Source organism: Mytilus edulis, chromosome 6 (assembly GCF_963676685.1).
Source record: "Mytilus edulis chromosome 6, xbMytEdul2.2, whole genome shotgun sequence".
NCBI lineage: Eukaryota > Metazoa > Mollusca > Bivalvia > Mytilida > Mytilidae > Mytilus > Mytilus edulis.
Window position 1 is genome coordinate 89,200,330 of NC_092349.1, and position 15,041 is coordinate 89,215,370.

General features: G+C 32.5%; 1 protein-coding gene across 2 annotated transcripts; it reads right to left on the reverse strand.

Moving 5' to 3' along the window:
• Positions 1-349: 349 nt before the first annotated feature.
• Positions 350-12,748, reverse strand: LOC139528830 (lachesin-like). 2 transcript variants are annotated; one of them, XM_071325049.1, is made up of 8 exons: positions 12,608-12,748; positions 10,272-10,363; positions 9,004-9,046; positions 7,570-7,758; positions 5,057-5,205; positions 4,371-4,614; positions 1,096-1,353; positions 350-467 (listed from the first exon to the last, which is right to left on the reverse strand). In XM_071325049.1, the coding sequence occupies exons 1-8, from the start codon at positions 12,654-12,656 to the stop codon at positions 454-456; spliced, it is 1,038 nt and encodes a 345-aa protein (XP_071181150.1). In that variant the 5' UTR covers positions 12,657-12,748; the 3' UTR covers positions 350-453. The 2 variants fall into 2 exon arrangements, with proteins under 2 accessions (XP_071181150.1, XP_071181151.1); XM_071325050.1 differs by having other exon boundaries at positions 10,272-10,360; positions 12,608-12,726.
• Between the last annotated feature and the right edge of the window lie 2,293 nt (positions 12,749-15,041).

Consider the following 15,041-nt stretch of genomic DNA (forward strand, 5'->3'; position numbering starts at 1 on the left):
TTATATTAATGTTCGTTGTTAGAGACGACCTGGTGCGGTGTTTGTATTTCCCGTTTTGGGGCATTTGTTGTTACTTTCTTATACGAGTACATGTGGGTCCGATGGGCTTTTGTGCTGAATCGTTGTAAGTTTATTTCTTTTGTGGTTTGAATTTCTGTATTGTTGGTACATTACAGATATGTCACAGTTGTCAGTACAGTCGAGGTACTCGTGGTTGTACTACAGATGTTGTGTCTTATTTTGTTTTGATTTCATATTTGTTTACTGTGAATTCAAAGGAGTCGAATAAGATATAGCATTCTAATACGGTTATTTTATTCTTATTTTCTATATAAAAAATTTAACAGTATTTGCAGAAAATCTTTTATTATATTGTAGATTTAGGAAAGTATAAACTAAATGATAGATGAGCTGGTTACTTCTGGCAGTTGTTTCATATTCTCTTGTTATATGTTAATTTGTCTCAACTGCAATGATAAAACAAATTATTAGTCATTAAATAAAAAAAGAATGAATATCATTAACTTGATACAAGCCCCATATAATGATTTGTTTTCCCCCTAAAATTTATTTAGCAGTGAATCATTAACACATTTAAAGACATTCAACAATAATATTTGAATATAACTTAGGAGTCTACTTTTCTTATATAAAACTTCAATAAAAGTCAAATTTAGATAATACATTCGAAACCGACAGTGACAAGAGGCCGAATACAAATTTGACGACTATCGTTTTCGTCGTCAATGTCGTTGACCCACCTTCATGGTATGTTATGGACCTTTAACAGGCGTTTTAGAGATCACGTGAATTAATCCACGGCACGTGTTTGTAGATGAATCGGTTTGATTGACGTGATAGACCATTGTGAATTTATAAACTTTCATACCAGGAAAACATGTCATTGATAGATACGTGTGACTTTAAAAAAACGGTTAAAAAATGTTACAAATGAACATATTTAATTTTGAATCAATTCTAGTGCAATAAAAAAGCAAGCATGATGAAGGATTGATGAACGGATGAACGGACAGATAGAATGTTACACAGTAATTCCCATTTTTAAAGGGGTATAAATATGTTAAGTTTTCTTACGTTTCATTGTAAACGTTAACTCATCTGTACCAAGTTGGTTCTCAGCTTTAACGACATAGGTTCCAAGGTGTTCAGGGACAACATTATAGATTTGTAACCCACTTAATTTCGATCCTTCATCTGGATAATAACTATCATCATTGCGCATTGGTTCATTGTAGAATTCAAATCCACACGTCAATACACTACAATCTTCAGGTATCTGCTCTCTTCCATTTTCAGTGACCTTCCACCAAGTAACTTTTGGATCATAATAACCTAATCAATATTGTATAAATCGTGAATAAGGACATTTAGATAATATATCATTGAAGACCTATTGGTGGCCTTCGGCTGTTGTCTGCCTTTGGTCGAGTTGTTGTCTCTTTGACATATTCCCCACTTCCATTACCAATTATATCATTCATTCAAAACAACAATAGTAATGTTAACATTGGAGTGAAAAACGTAGAATTGTATCCAATCAAAACGGATCAATGTCTGATAGATATATGAGATAACTTTCTCATTGGACAGTACATTAAGGGTTAAGAGACGGATTGATGGATATTCTTTAGAGGTATTATACACCATGGAGGCTTGAACAATAGATCGATGAACCTTTAAGCTAGGAATATCACATTATTGTCTAAGGTAAAGGGACGTTAAGCAGCAGATTGACGAACTTTTCTTAATAGATATAAGAATATGTGGTATGAGTGCCAATGAGACAATTCTATATCCAAGTGACAATTCCTGAAAGTGAACAATTAAAGGTCAACGCATGGTCTTCAATACGGACAAAGTAACTTCTGATATCTTCAGGTAATCGCTCTCTTCCATTTTCGTTAATCTTTCACCAAGTAACGTATGGATCAGGATAATCTAATCAATAATTTATAAATCGTGAATAATAACGATATTTATTGACCTTCCACTAAGTTACTTCTGGATCACGATACACTAATCAATAATGTGTAAATCGTGAATAATAACGATATTTATTTACCTTCCACTAAGTCACTTCTGGATCACGGTACACTAACGAATAATGTATAAATCGTGAATAATAACGATATTTATTTACCTTCCACTCAGTCACTTCTGGATCACGATACACTAAGCAATAATGTATAAATCGTGAATAATAACAATATGTATTGACCTTCCACTTATAAGTCACATGTGGATCAGGATAACCTAATCATTAATGTACAAATCGTAAAAAATAACGATATTCCGATAATGTATCATATATTTAAAACAACAATTATAGTAATGTTATCCAATCAAAACGGATCAATGTCTGATAGAAATATTAGATAGTTGTCTCCTTGAACATAACGTTAAGGGTTGGGCGACGGATTGATGGATATTCCTTACTAGACGTATAATGCATCATTGTACATGGCTACATTGAAGGGTTGGACACCAGATGAATTTACTTCCTTAAAATGCTATTCCATTTTCTAGGGTACGAGGAGACTTGAGCAATGGATCGGTGGAACTCTTAGCCAGGTATGTCACATCACTGTCTAATGTAAGGGGACGTTAAGCAGCAGACAGACGAACTTTCCCGAAAAGATATAATAAGATGTGGTATGATTGCCAATGAAATTCTCCATCCGACTGACAAGTCGTAAAATAGACCATTATAGATCAAAGTATGTTTCCAACACGGAGTATTACACCAAACACCAAGCTATAAAAGAGAGGCGAAAGATACCAGAGGAATAAATCGAATATAAACTGACAACGCCATGGCTTAAAATGGAAAAGACAAACAGACAAATAATAGTTACACACGAAACAACATAGACAAGATTGAGCAACACGAACCCCACCAAAAACTGGGTGTGATCTCAGGTGCTGTGGAAGGGTATGCAGATCTTGCTCCACATGTAGACCCGTCGTGTTGCTCATGTTTTTACAAACCCGTTTAATAGTCTAATTTGGTAGAACACAGTCATGAAAAGGGGCCCAAAACTACCTATGTAAAACCACTTAAACGAGAAAACAACGGTCTAAAAAACAGGAAAAAATCAACACTTATCAACCACATCATACAGCACATTATAAACGACGACCAATGGCGGCTTAATTCAATTCATAACAAGACTATTAACGGAAAACAAATATGTCAGACAAAATAACAAAGACAGCCACTAAACTACAGGCACATAAAAATGTGGCGTGGTTAACATTTTATAATTATGTTCATTAAATTATTTTGTTAAAGATACAATCTTTAACAAAAGGAAGGTTTAAATATCGATGAACTCAAATTTCAAACTTTCAATAGCTTATTATTTTTTTACAATTTCCTCTGGATAAGTTAAACGAAAGGAATAGCAACGTATTGACTTGGATGGAGAGTTGTCTCATTGGCACTCGTACAACATCATCTATATCTAATTATTTGTATACTCCGACTTTCTGTTCTGCTTAGATGGCTTTGAATCAATTACAACTTCGCTCAAAATTTATAATAATTTTTATTTATCGCTAATTTGTGCATTTTTCCTTTGATCTATTTTTGATCTACTTTTCTTTTCATGCTACTCGCTTGACAATGCTTGAGATGGAAAATTTTCGCTAGAAACTAAGAAGCCACGTGGCGTTGTTAATGAAATTGACATAAAATTGACAACGTCGTCATAGGTAAAATATCGATAAACAGATTATCATTGATCATCTCATGCCAGAAAATCAATCTCGTTAAGATAACCAATGATAATCTATATATCTCTACTTTAAGGTAGCACAATACCAAGATTTATCATCCCCAATCAGACATCTTTAAACTGATGTAATTCCACTCATCTTTCTTTAAATTTTATAAATGAGGTACCAAAAGAAAGAAGAAGGATTAATCTTTCAAATTGGGATAATTTCATTATGACATAATATTACATCATTAATTGTTATGTAATTAGTTGCCATATTGTGATGTTTATACTTGAATGAATTTAGCTTATTATTAGAATTCTCTCTTTTGGTACCTCATTTATAAAATATAAAAAAGGATGAAATGAATTACATCAGTTTAAAGTTGTCTGATTGGGAGTGACAAAATCTTTGTATTGTGCTACCTTCATAGGCCAAAAAAGTGCGCAAATTTACTGAATATCCGAAATGTGAACACCAATCAGTCTAGGAATCTGTATGGCAACAGCAATCCAGAAATGAATGTGTATTCTAAAATACTAATACGTTTGGATAAAGGACAATTTCTTGCCAGAAAGAAATACGAAGGTAAAAAAAAAGTAGAAAGACTGCCTATGTTGTTATGTTACCTTCTACTATAACTGCCATTTCTTTATATTCCATATTGTATTCTTCTGGATAGTTATAGTTTACTTCATCCTGTCGTAATGTTATAACACCTCCAATTGGATTGGAATATTTAATGGCTGGTTTAAAAGTTCTAACATATATTGGTTTTGCAGTTTTGTTGGTCTTTCCGATTCCATTATCAGCAACGCACACATATTGTCCTTGGTCCTCTCTGGTTATTGACGGAAAATGTAACACAGGTCCCTTAAAAATATATACAAATGTATATATTTATATATATACTAAATAAGTACAATTTAATTAGAACTCAATAGAGGTACAAAGGTCTATTTAATGTCTCTTTTATATGTTATCAATCAAATGGAGTTCAACGCGATTGCCACACAAATGAGAGGTTTAGCTAATTATAAAACCAGGTTTAATCCATATAATGTAATCACATATAATTAGTCGTAACTTATTACTGTTACTATAACATTGGCATGAAGGTTCGATTATTGCTTTATTCTTAATTTTTTAAATAATAGAAAAAGAGATGTATTTTCCAATGCGGCTAATCATGCTTTGTTTTTATTCTTTAAAACAAAGACATAATGTACCCTAACAGAAGAACCGGACAGCAAAATAATTAGAAAAAATTCTGGTCTGATAAAAAAGTACATTCTGGTCTGACAAACAACCTTACCACCGCTAAAAAATCCTCATTCCCTATCTTTTTCCATGTTACTTTGGGCTCTGGAATACCATCAACACTGCATTGGAACCGAACATCCACACCACTATTTACTAATGTCTGACGATAATCAGTCTTTACTGTATAGATTCTTGCTGGAGCTGTTAATAATCAAGACAATATCTATCATCCAAATACTTTTCGTTAATTGTTTACAACTGACTAGACACGTTACATTTACAAATTAATAAACGATAATTGTATGTTCATTCATGAAGATGGTTGATTGCTTTACACATCACTTCGGTGATCAGGTTTACGTTCATCATAACCTTTGGTTAAAATGATTGTATTTACACCATCCATTTTAGTACAGAAAAACCTGTGCACCTTAAGTTTTAAGTCATGGCTGAACCTAAATAATTAATTTCTAAATGCATTTTATGGTTCAGAAAATTATAAACTGTTCTGGATTTTGCTATTCATTTTTCTATTCCTGCAGAAGGTGCAAAAATAAACTAAGTTAGGAAAACGTTTGAGAAGCTCCCTTCATATAATCGATGTTGTGAGTAGTATAGATTTAAGCGGACAATAGATGGATAATAGACCCCTGTAATCGATAGGTGATGTGAACTTGTAACTCAGTGGACCGTATCAGATGTAACTCGTTTGTTTGTGTATTTTGCTATTTTCTGCAGACTGAAATTTTCTGAAACATAGACTTTATATTGATATACTGAAATACAACTAATGGTACCAATTTTCTTGCACCAGATGCGCATTTCGACAATACATGTCTCTTCAGTGATGCTCGTGGCCAAAATATTTGAAATCCAAAGCTTATATAAAAGATGAAGAGCTATAATCCAAAAGGTCCAAAAAGTTTAGCCAAATTCGTGAAAGGAATCAGAGCTGTGCATGAGGGAGATACATTCTTTAATTTATAATAATTTCTATCATTTTGTAACAGCAAATTTTAATAACACAAAAAATCCGTATGTTCATGCCAGTACCGAAGTGAAACATAGACTTCATATTATCTCTATGTACCTAAGTTTGGCCATGCCTTAAAACTTTCCTAGATGCATCAGTTTGTCTGTACTACATAGTTAATTTTGGTATGTAAAAACTGCCATATTTTGAATTCTTTCAGATGAACCTGATGTACAGTAGTTATCGTTTGTTTATGTGATTTATACGTGTTTCTCGTTTCTCGTTTTTTGTATAGATCTGACCTTTAATTTGGTTTTCCCGTTTGAATGGTTTTACACTAGTAATTTTGGGGCACTTTATAGCTTATTGTTCAGTCTCATTGGCACTCACACCACATCTTCCTATATCTACTTAAACTTAAAACTATTCACTTTAACAACAATCTTTCTCTGTCGTGACTTGGAATAGCCATAAAAGCGCCTCTTTCTACAGACGATGTCATACTTTTAATATGATTTGTGTTTCGCTATAACGCTCTGCCAAACTTATCCATTCAAAAGGTTTGTCATATTGACAGTAACAATCTCGAATATAAATTTTGCTATGCATGCATGCTTCACTGTGCATTACAACCGAAATGTTTGCGATACTTTTTTGTTGATATAATATAATCAAATGCGTCATTTGAATACCTCTTGATAGTCAATGAAACTCGTCGTCTAATCAAGGACTTTTCAAAGACCTTCCAAATTTATGTATTGAATATAAGAGGTATAAGAAAAATATATATTACAGAGAATTTTATCAAAGCAGAGTTACGTCTAGCGTACTAAATTATAATCCTGGTACCTTTGATAACTATTTACAAAAATATTTTTTATTATGCGATCGAAAAAGAGTAGGAGATTGGTTTTTGTGCCTCAAATTTATTTAGTGATTTTTCTTTTCTTTTTCCCATTTAATAAGTCTTTTTCCTATTGCATATACCGTTTTGAGTTTTTCTGTTAGTTCTGTGGTTTTGTGATTTCATGTATACGTACTTGACTGTTGTATAATATGACAGCTCAGTCAATACTAACAGAAGGTTCCGTCCAGTTATGTCATTTGTGCCAATAATAAAAGATTCTTAGAGGTAAAACATCGTCATGAACGTACATGACATATTTGCCACTGGACGTTAAGCAACCAACAATCAATCAACTAGTGGTATAGCATAGGTAATTGTATATAGTTATCAAAGGAACTAGGATTATAATTTAGTACGCCAGACGCGCGTTTCGTCTACATAAGACTCATCAGTGACGCTCAGATCAACATAGTTGTTAAGCCAAACAAGTACAAAGTTAAAGAGCAGTAAGGACACAAAATTCCAAAAAGTACATATAATTTACATAACATATTCCAATATATAAACCTAATGTTTTCAATACTGACAACAATATTTGTCTGGCTATTGTGTGAGCTTATGTATTCATCTCTTGCTGTCTTTTCATATTTTCAATATTTACGGGGTCAAATGTCCATCCAGGTTCAGCATATCGATCACCACGAATTAGTTTCTACCTGTGAAAGTATTGAGTGCTTTAACTCACCTGTGTTGCTTTCATTTATTAGAGACTTTATATACACGGGATCTGTTGTCCATGTTTTATGTGAAGCCGTATTCTCCTTTACTGTACACGTGTAATAACCTTCCCATCTTTTGTAAAATGCGTTAAAAAAGATTGTGATGTAGTCAGAGTCTTCCCCGAAATAGTATTGTGGCTGTTTATCAGAAAATTCTGAAAGAATCAAATTTATTCGGATGAATGTTATTATAGAAGGTCAGCTGTTCAAAACCTCTTTTCACAAGAATATATATTGAAAAATATATTTCTTTTCATCTTTAAAAACTAAAATCTACTTCATATCTTGATTTATTATATGTTATTCAAGTCTCAGACAGGGTATATACTGTGCTGTCTGAGAACTGAATTACACATATATTACGGATTACCCCTGACTTAATGTTATTTTCTAGTGCAGGTATTTGTTGAGCACTCACAATGCAGCAGGTATATTCATTACATGTTTCTTTAATATTTTGTGTAATCCTATTAAATGCACCTTTTTTATCTTGACACATTTTTTCCCGTTAAAAAATAGTTTCAATAAAGTTTTTAGATATCATATTTTGTGTTTGTATTTGTGTCTGGCTCTGTTTTTTACAACACATATATTGAAAAACCCAACCTGATATGTTCGGCATACGTGAAGGATTTTCTAATTAATTTGTTGTGAATATAATTTTATCGTGTATGTACAATGTAATAATTTATAATAACACTTTTAACATTAAATTTAAGTATTAAAAGTGTAAATTGTGTGATTTTGTATTAAAAATGTATTGTTGACTGAAGCACGTTATTATTTTCCCTCTGTGAGCCTCTGATATTTTTTAATGTTCTGTATAGCTTTTGACTACGTCACATAGTAACCAGTGTTATAATGACGTTGTTGAGGTTCCAATTGGGGATAAAAAAAAAACGTCGTATATACCCCGGCAATTTCCTGAATATATACTGATATCTCTGTTTTGTTATATATTCACAAACCTCGACATATTTGTAATCCGTAATATATATATAGATTCTACCACTGCATCGAGTGTGAGACAATAACTATCCACTCGAGATAGTTAAATTTTCAAATTTAAAACGCGAGGCTCGCCGAGCTTTTTAAATATTTAATACTTAACTGTCGAGAGTTTAGTGTTTCAAACTAACAAACGACATAAAGTGGCGATCTAATATGTCTGGTACCATCAATAAATTTCTTAAATCGTCAGATGCCAAAATAGTCGTCTTTGATCTGAAAATTGCCGATAATGTCAAATTCCTGACATTGTGACATTCTAATCATCTAAGATGGGATTGTCATGACGGTTGACGAATGAACATTATTTAACATCTTTTGTCATTTAAGAAGTATTCAAGCTTAACCTTATTGATCATTTGTTACATAAAAGAGAATAAAGTCAAACTTACCATAAGTAAGGTCGTTTTCTGGCGAGGTTTTTGATAGATGTATCTACAATAACATACAAACAAATATTCAATTCATGACACTAAGTAAGAGTTAAGGGAGCAACCATTTTGGATTATTGGAGATATAGTTCGTATGATAGAAAAGAAGTATGTATATTTGTAAAATTTATACATTTACATAAATAAATTGGTGCAGCATTTGTGACATTAAAGTTGATAGCGTTCGGTGATTCTGGTTTAGGTTAATCCAAAAGAGAGCTGCTTACTGATACAAAGCGCATGGGTATCAAAAGCCTTAAAAGAATTGCCTTACAATTTGTGGTCTGATGTTCATAGAATAATTTCAATTATTGTATATATGTATTTGTGTGTTTTGTATGTTATTTCATTGAGTTTTCTATGGTTGCATTTCGTCTGCAAGAAAATATGAAAGGTCGACGTCTATGACTTCACATACCGAACCATGACGATATTCGAATGACGTCACATCCAAATTACCGTTTCAATTGGGACACATTAAAAAAAAGTATTTCTAGAGAAGGTTGCATAAACTAAAGGATGGACTTCATGTAAATTTTATCGGAATCACTAATGTCATAAATGAGAAATTTGAGGTGGGATGTGCTCAAAGTTGAGCAATACGGATTAAAAAGCTGGATATTTATCAAATATTCAAAATAAATGTATGTACTACTAAATATATGATAAAAGTTTCTAATGTGTTATTTCCTTAAGGTGGTACCTAACACTACTGGGAGATAACCCTGTAAATTCAGCTAAACGTTTTTATCACATTGTATTGTTAAGTAAGTGTTAAGCTTCTCAATGATCGAAATTAGTGTTTGTCAAAATGCTATATATCCAACTATTTTTTTCCAATTAAATGCTTGGTTCAAATTTTCACATTTTTGTCATAAAGTCAAAGTTAATATTTCAACAAAATTTTATGAAATTTAAGCAAGCCAAATAAATTTTGTCGAGGTGTTTTGTACCACCTTAAATGTTTTTTGTAGACGCTCAGTAGTATTCACATTTATATTTGTTTGTGGTGTTGTATTTGTAGAGGTGAAAAGACGTTGGGGTAATGTGTATTTCTGTTGATTGATAATGTTGGTGTTGCATGTATTGTACCAAGTCAGGAATATGACAGTTGTTATCCTTTCGTTTGATGTGTTTGAGATTTTGATTTTGCTATTTGATTAAGGACTTTCCGTTTCAAATTTTGAAGTTCTTTTGTGATTTAACTTTTTGCGTAAAATTTCATTTACCGTTGCATCCATTGGTACATCTGTAACTTCGCATCTAATACCACAATAGGCACCAAAACAGTCGAATAATAGCTTAACATCTGGTTTTGCTGCTACATGTATAACATAAAACATTTAAGTTAATTGCAGCAATTCAAATGTCAAACACACTCGAAACAGTATTATCTACAACAACAACAACAACAACAACAACAACTGTTACAATACTTTATTTTTAGAGGGTTACACAGCTAGCTATATAACAAATGTTCCCTGAGGCCCTCATCATGAAGAATCAAACAAAATGCAAACACATACATTGAAAATATACATTAGTATAAAAAGTCAAGTATGATTATAATGTTCAATACAACTTGATAAAATGTGATGAAAAAATAAACATGACGACATAATCAGTTTTTAATATTATTTATACAGCTAGGTTGATTTCAATAAAGGATCTACTATTTTGTATTTGAAAGAATTACCTTTTGTAAGATTTCTTAACGGTATTTTAAAACTATTCCACAAGAATGGTCCAAACTACTAGCAATAGAAAAACGATATGTATGATTGTCAATGAGACCGATGTTCACCAGAATCAAAGGACATGTGACATCGTAACAAATACCCAATAAAAGGGTGAAACAAGTGATAAAATATGGTTTGAAATAAAACAAAATCTTCGAAGCAGCCGATATACCAAATATTGATCGATAGGGTAAACAATGCAAATAGTGTATAATTGTTTGGATTAGTATTGTAATGGATAATGTGTGAATTTAACAATTATATGTTCGTTACAATAAATACGTCACAATTTGAATGAATTATCTGTTTTTATCTATTTCAGTTCGTTTACCAATTTTCTCTCTTGTCTTTATTTTGTTGTCCTTTATTTTTCACGTTTTTTTTTAAAATTCTATACAACCCATCAAGACGTCATATGCAGATGTATATTGGTTATTCAATAAGTATTTACTGACAGATGTACTACAGTAGCATAAACTAACAGTTATGTCCAGTCGGATAATGTGCCCATTGTTATTGATTTAATAGTAAATAGTGTTGAAATAAAGTCATCATAGATACCAAATATAAATTTTGTATATACGCCAGACGCGCGTTTCGTCTACAAAAGACTCATCAGTGAAGCTCGAAAAAAAGGTAAAAGGCCACATAGAGTACGAAGTTGAAGAGCATTGAGGTCCAAAATTCCTTAACGTTTTGACAAATACAGCTAATTTCGCAGTCCCACTAGGCCACGATCGCACTACGATCTGTGAAAAAAAATACGAATTTTGACGATCGTAGTGCCATCGTGTAGATCGCAGTAAGGTCGTAATACATTTGTGGTGAGGTTTGCAAGATAATGATGAGCGTGGCCAACTTTGAACATGTTCAAAACAATCGTGGTGTGGTCATGGTGAATCAGGTCGTAGTAGAATGGTAGTGAGAGCGCAGTAAGGTCGTGTTAAGATCGCGGAGTTCACAGTACCATTGTAGTGATAGCGTAGCGAAAGCGTGTTTCTATTCGTAGAAACTGCGCTGCTATCTCACAGCGACGTTACTGCGACCTCACTACGACCATCACGTTCTCACTGTGACCCATCTACGCTTCCACTACAACTATACCACGTTTACACTACGCTGTTAAAGACCATATTACGATTCTAGCACGCCCATGCCGTCCTCTGCACGCTCTACTTACGACCTGACTACGTTCATACTACGACCATCATGCTCATTGTCATTTTCACATGAAATATATAAAAGCTCTCCATGTTTTGTTTGTCAGTAGGTAATTTGGACCTCTTGTCCTTTTTCTCTAACGGCTCAACCATGCTTGACACATCTGTGTCATCCCTGCTATCGTTCACTAAAACATCGTCATTTGAGTTTGATGGACCAGCAGTAAGTTGTGATTCAGGTTGCTATCGGGTTTTAGTGGGACTGGGGCTTAAGGTAATTTATTCCTGAGGTAGAAAAGCCTTAGTTTTTCAAAAATTCAAAAGTTTTAAAAAAAAATTAATTTATAAATATAACCATCTCAATGATAATTCATGTCAGTCAGAAGTACTGACTACTGGGCTGGTGATACCCTCGGGGAATTAAATCTCCACCAGCAGTGGCATCGATCCTATGGTTGTAAATAAACTCATCGTAGATACCATATTACCCACCAAAACGTCAAATGTAGTTGTATATTTATTATTCCATAAGTATTTACTAAACAATTTTCTTTTCTCTACAGTAGAATAGCGTAACAGTGATGCTTAGTCGAATAATGTTCACATTGTTATTGGTTTAATAGTAAATAGTGTTTTAAAGAGAGAAAAAATCTGAAAAAGTCTTACCTGAACATAAAGCGCCTACTATCAGAAGTAAAACAAAATTGATCAACATCTTTCGGCTTGTTGGGACAATGCTGTTCTGAACTGCTCAATGCTGACAGCTTTTTATATGAAACTATAAGTGAACTCAAGTTCCTACGATCATTGTCCCATTAAATAGCATATTTAGCATTAAATTCACTTATCACAGTTATTGAAATATATCACGTAGAGTTAATTGGGAAACAAATAATATAATTAGTTTTAATTCTCCAATTTTAGATTTATGATTATCAATTAAAGTCCTCTTCAAATAAGTTGTTCAGTATAATTAAGATATTTGATAAAATATTCATGGCCAAACCATTTTAAACTGTTTGTTCAAAATTGAAATACAAACTGAAGGTCACTTACAGATGTAGTATTTTTCATAGTAAAATATCAAAATAGTTTCATGCCAAAACTACAAATCGAATAACCAAATGTTTCCATTTACATTTATTGCAGTAACGACATATCATGTAGCTTAGGTGAATTTCAATTTAAAATGGACGTTTTTTTACTCAAATATATAATATATAATTTACAATCTACTAGTCAAGATCAAATAAGATACTTTTTTCATATTACCGACTTTTGACTCAGGAGTTAACTTCTGTGTGGTAGAAGACCCTTGTCCTCGGCCAAGTAAAAGATAAATAAAATTAGACTGACAAACGTTACAATTTTTTGAGGAATTTTAACTATTTCATTATTTCTACAGACGACAAAATCATTGAAAAACAGCAAACTTGCTCCCTGACTTGCATTGATTAAATGATTGATTTTACTTTTTTTTGGTTCGTTCTTCACTGAGTACTAGGCTGTCCTACCGCAGAGTAGTTCATGTAGGTAACCTGTCTAAAATTATATTCTCCTTAGTCAAAAGTCATTGATTGACCAACTGAAATGTTAACAGACAACAACAACCGTCTATATCATTGATCTAGTTCTTTATTAATGTGATTTATGTCACTTGCCACTGGGTTTCATTACAATTTAGAATTATTTTGAAGTCAACTTCCATCATAAATTTAGCAAACAACAAAAGTACAAATGGAAAATTCATATATAAATAGAAGCCACGTTTAACATTTAATTAAGGAAGTCAAATTTAAATTTAACGTTCTGAAACCTAATCGACGAAAATTGTCCTATTATATGTGACATTGACTTTAAGTTCCTCATCATGGTATAAGGTGCTTATTCAACAAAATATAAAGGTCAAATTAAAGTTCGTTGAATGAGTAGTTACATTGTATTTATAATAAAAAACCGTATGGTCCATTTTCATGATATCAAAAAGGTTTTAATAAATGAAATCACTATAGTATTATCTATTCAGTCTGAAATGCAGTAATGTATTTGGGAAAGATATGTTTACAAAAACAATAATTTTGATAAGCCCTATTGAAGACAGTAAACATTGGTATTGTGGGTGCTCTTGAAGTCCCCAATCCCGACGAGTGTTGCTGTGTTAAAAAAGCGAAAGTTGGCGATCGCTCTATTTTGTGGCCTTTTGTTTTGCCAATTTATCCTATTAACAAAGTCTAGCAAAGCATGGTCATAGCCATAGTTACTGTGTATCATCGCCATCAGAAATTGGGTACTAACGAAGCGGAGAGAAAGGAAAACATAAATAAACAAGTCTAGAATTCCCTCAATTTAGACAATGTCCAGCAGTTTGATTATAGTATCGCTTTTGAAACAATTTACTGTTTAATACAGCTTTTTTTTTACTTGAACAAGTAGCAAGCAAATACAAAACTTTTTATTATACTCCAAAACGGTGCACTTACTACCAGAAAATTTCGAGTCCAATTGTCCTCAATCCCACTGTTGGCAAAATACTCAACTGATTTTCATTCGTTTTCCTGACAAATCTTTTGATTATAATAGTATGCATTAATATTTACTGAAAGTCGCTCTCACAAAGACGTTTTTAAAAGGAAATCAGTAAAAGTGAATCCAGCGCAGGGTACAGCAACTTGTTTCTACTTACATTCTTATAGTACGGCAACTTGTTTTCCAACTGTATGGCAACTTCCTAGTTTTATTATATGTTTATGTCGTCCTTTTCAAGACTTAATTTCCTGAAAAGGACGGCATATACATATAATAAAACTAGCAAGTTTAAAAATTTAAATTATATATCAAATATAAATATAATTCGCCAAACGGCATTGTATATCATGGTATATGTATCATACACCATATTTTGTTTTAACTGATTCAGCAAAATTACCTACAATACCGTAGAAAAAAGAATCATACTTATTGTCTGATCATGTCTATAATAAAATCAATTAACTAACAGCAAAGGTTAGAACCACATTTCGTTAATTTTAGGTGGTATGGGTGTCTTTTGCCATCTTGGATTGTAAAAAACAGAGAATCTAAGAGCCAGATATTCAATTAA

What these genes read in the sequence shown, in the direction of transcription:
- LOC139528830 (XM_071325049.1), bottom strand. Translation starts at nt 12,656, where the DNA reads ATGTTGATCAATTTTGTTTTACTTCTGATAGTAGGCGCTTTATGTTCA. An exon ending in AGAAAACGACCTTACTTATG is followed by an intron (nt 7,759 to 9,003) that starts GTAAGTTTGACT and finishes TGATTCTTTCAG; the next exon opens with AATTTTCTGATAAACAGCCA. An exon ending in AATGGCAGTTATAGTAGAAG is followed by an intron (nt 1,354 to 4,370) that starts GTAACATAACAA and finishes AATATTGATTAG; the next exon opens with GTTATTATGATCCAAAAGTT.